At 50.3% G+C, this 3,818-nt stretch overlaps 1 protein-coding gene across 1 annotated transcript; it reads right to left on the reverse strand.

The window, feature by feature from the left end:
• Positions 1 to 1,374: 1,374 nt before the first annotated feature.
• On the reverse strand, positions 1,375 to 2,479 carry BHLHE23 (basic helix-loop-helix family member e23). The gene has a single exon (XM_080354868.1). The coding sequence runs from the start codon at positions 2,468 to 2,470 to the stop codon at positions 1,796 to 1,798; it is 675 nt and encodes a 224-aa protein (XP_080210994.1). The 5' UTR covers positions 2,471 to 2,479; the 3' UTR covers positions 1,375 to 1,795.
• Positions 2,480 to 3,818: the final 1,339 nt, after the last annotated feature.

A 3,818-nucleotide genomic window follows, 5' to 3' on the forward strand; every position in this document is an offset into this window, starting at 1 on the left:
TGGAAATGTATTAATTAAAATCAAGTGCCACAGACAAGCAGCTTTAGAGGGATGGCAGTCCTTTTCAAATTAGCATAACACTAGCGACAGGCATGGAAATTGGTTTAATAACCCTAAATAGTTACACCCCACTCCTAACGCAAATGGGCACGGACAGCTCGGGCCCCTCAGGCTGCGGCTGTACCAGTTTGTGCGGTTGCTCTGACATTGGGTGGATATTTCAATCTGAACAGAAATCACTGAATGTGCCTCAATTATTATTATTATTATTATTATTATTATATAATGACTAGTGAAGCGTGCAAGCCACCAAAGCTTTAAACATCATAAACCAAAGTGAACCAACACGAGCAACATCACAAACTTTGCCAGCGAGGCACTCACTTTGTAACTTGTACTTACACAGTCAATACTTGGCAAGAGATTATTAGTTGAGTTGTGATACTAAGTGGTCCAACCCCCCCGCCCTGCACAGGTCTAGGGTCAAGCTGTAGATATAAGAGAAAACCAAGCAAAAGGGATAAGCAGTCTTTAAGCAATTTCCTTCCCTGCCACGTTTTACAGGGGTGTCCTCAGAGCCAAACTTGGTGCCACAATAACCCCTTTCAAATACCACTTCCAGGGCACAGCATCCTCCAGCAAGTGTCAAAATACACAAGCTAAATCTCTGCCTACTTAACTCTAAACATCAGGCAGAAACAACACTTCTGTACGTGTTCACGATCCATGAGAAACTGGAGAAAAAAAACCCAAATCCCTGCTGATAAGGAGCGAAGGTTCACAAGCTTTCCCCCATGTATTCCCATCATTCAGCTAACTTGACAGTGCTGCTCCTCCGCAGAGGACGGCTGTGGCCATCCCTGCTTTACTTTACTTCAGCAGGGCTTTAGCTTTGACTGCCAGCTCATTTTAGAGACATGTAGGACAGAGAAAGTTGTTATTCATGTCTTTTATTTATTATAAATACATATAAATATGTTACGTGACTTTTTTTGTTTGCTTTGTTTATCATGATGAGCAACAACTTTGGAAAAAATCATCTGGAAAACTTAACCAAGCTGAGAAACAGGCAAAAAGCAAGCATTAGCATACAATCACAGGTTCCTCTCAGTTCAAGAAGAGGTTATTTTTTTTTTTCCTTTTTCTTTTTAAGAAAAGAAAAAAGCACATCTTATTTTGAAGCATCTATTGTTTTATCAAGAGCCTTGACCTTCCCCCCTCCCATGAGCTGACTGAATGACATTTTCATTGGGATTCATGGGTGCAGTCCAACCCCAGCAGGCTACACAGGACACCCCCACATGATTCTGAAGCATTGCATAGTTTTGCAGCTGGATTTTGCTTCCCCCCTCCTTTTAAGCTATTTTTAACACAGGTTGATCATGCCAAAGAAAACTCACTGAGATTTCCATCTCCAGATCTCTCCCCCTCCCTTTTTCTACTGTTTAGTTTAAAAACTGCTCAAAAACTTCATAGATGAGAGCAAGCAGAAACGCAACATTATGCTCACAGTTCACTAACCAGCCGGGAAGGAAATAACTCTATAGATGAAGTTACATGTTGGGGTGGGGAGGGTTAACTAAAAGTTGAAAAGTGGATGGTTTTGGGGTCCACATAAACTGCCAAGTATTTCCAAATGGGGTGCAGGGAGGGAAGTATTTAAGAGAAGCAAACAAAAAGAAAACCCAGACTTAACTGATGGTAGGAAGCCAGGGCTGATGGTAGTGGAAAGAAAAGTGCAAAGAAAGAAAGAAAGAAAAAAAAAAACGAATAAAAACCAAAAAGAAGCCAGAAGTCAAGGCTTGTCATTACAGTGTTTGCAGAGGGCGGAGGTGGCTCCTGTGAAGGCAGTGCATTTCTCGGGGCAGCCGGGCAAGGCTGCGCTGCCGAACGGGTAGACGGCCGACTGTCCGAAGGGGTTGAGGGTGGCGGGCAACGGGGTGCTCAGCGTCTGGCCCTGGTTCAGATAGGCCACCAGCCGCCGCATCTCCTCCAGAGCCTGCGCCTGCATGAGGATGTAGTTCTTGGCCAGGAGCAGGGTAGCGATTTTGGAGAGTTTCCTCACCGAGGGGCTGTGGGCGTAAGGGATAACGGAGCGCAGCCCATCCAGGGCATCGTTCAGGTCGTGCATCCTCCGTCGCTCCCGCGCGTTGATGCTGAGCCGCAGCGAGCGCTGCTCCTTCGGCTTCTTGCCCAGGGCTCCCCCCTTCAGCTTGCCCTCCCGCTCGAAGCCCGCACCGCCCTTCACCCCGGCGTCGAAGCCGTCCTCCTCATCGCCGCTCTGCTCGCCGCTGCTCTCCGCCGACTTGCCCAGTGCCCCGGGGTGAAAGTCCGTCCCGCCGCCTCCCGGGTATGTCCCCCGCGGACCCTCGGTACCGCCGCGGACGGTCCCGTAGGCGAAAGCCGAGGGCCCATAGCCCGGGGCCAGCGCCAGGTACGTCTCACCGCCCAGCGACTTGAGCTCGGCCATGGCCTTGGCGGGGAGAAGCCGCACTCCGCCGCCTCAGCGCTGAGGATGATGAGGATGAAGAAGAGGAGGAGGCGGCCCCACTGCGCCCGGGCTGGGGGCGGGCAGTGAGCGCGGTACCGGCCCCGCCGCCGCTTATATCGGCGGAGATGGGCCCGGCGGGATTCCCCCGCCGCCCAATCAGCGGGGCGTGGGGGATATGGGGGGGCGTGGGGGATATGGGGGAGCGGCTCTGCCCTCACTGAGTGACCGGCTTCCCTTGCCCCGGCCCCGCCACCGCAGCCCCGCGGCTTCCCCGGCTCCCGGCGGAGAGGTCCCGGGGTCCGACGGGGCGACAGACACTCCTTGGTGGGCACCTGCGGTGAAAGGAGACGCTGCCTGAGGAGCGGCAGGACAAAACAGGTCTGGAAAGTGAGCGGGGGTGGACATGAATCGCTATTGAGCTTCTAGAACTTATATCCCTAGAGGGGTTTAAAAGATGGGGTGATGAGGTTCTTGGGGACATGGTTTAGTGCCAGAGTTAGGTTAATGGTTGGAGTCTATGATCTTGACAGTTTCTTTCAACCAAAACAATCCTATGATTTTGTATTTGCTGGCTGGGACAAGGTAGTGGAGGAGAAAATGAACAGTGCAGCAACAAGAGTCTTTACTTAATGGAAGCTGCACCTGGATGCTGGAAGGGCAGGGAAAGCATTGTGACTTTGTAGTCCAGCCTCTGGCTTGCAGTGTATGAACTCTTTGGAAACATAAGAGGAGTTTCAGCTCTTAGCAGGTGACAGTGCTGAGCTCCAGGCCTGTGAATTTGCTCGTTTCTCTTTCTAAAAGTAATGAGAAAAGGTGATGGTTGAACTGCTGCTTCATGCTGCCTCTGACCTTAGTCCTTATCAGCCTCAAAGCAAATAAAGAAGTGATTGGGGAAGCAAAATATTTTTCTGGAGACTTTTCTAGCATCAGTCTCAGGAAAAACTGGAGAAGGGAACACTCCCCCCCACCACAGACATGGGACCATGAACCACTCATGGTACATGTTGTGATGGGAGGCAAAGGCATGCAAGGTCTTGACAGCTGTGGGCATGGCTTGCTGATCAGGGCCTTTGATTTAGGTGGGGATGACAGAGGAGGCACCTGTTGCACAGAGAGATTTCCAAGGCAAAGGCTCTGTCTATTTCCATTTTCTTCAGAGATTCAATTTGCTCCTTCCTTCCATGTGTCTCTAAAAGAAATTTGATCCTTGGTGAATCAGTCCAGCTCTGAAGGGACTCTCTGTCCTTCCCAGTTGTGAGTAGCAGTAATCGAATGCTAAGCTGAGAAAGGAAACAAACAGCTCCACGCAATGGCCTGTAGTGTGTGA

The sequence above is a fragment of the Nesoenas mayeri genome, assembly GCF_963082525.1.
Source record: "Nesoenas mayeri genome assembly, chromosome: 16".
Taxonomy (NCBI): domain Eukaryota; kingdom Metazoa; phylum Chordata; class Aves; order Columbiformes; family Columbidae; genus Nesoenas; species Nesoenas mayeri.

Coding starts and splice junctions, on each gene's coding strand:
- BHLHE23 (XM_080354868.1), bottom strand. CDS start 2,470: ATGGCCGAGCTCAAGTCGCTGGGCGGTGAGACGTACCTGGCGCTGGCC.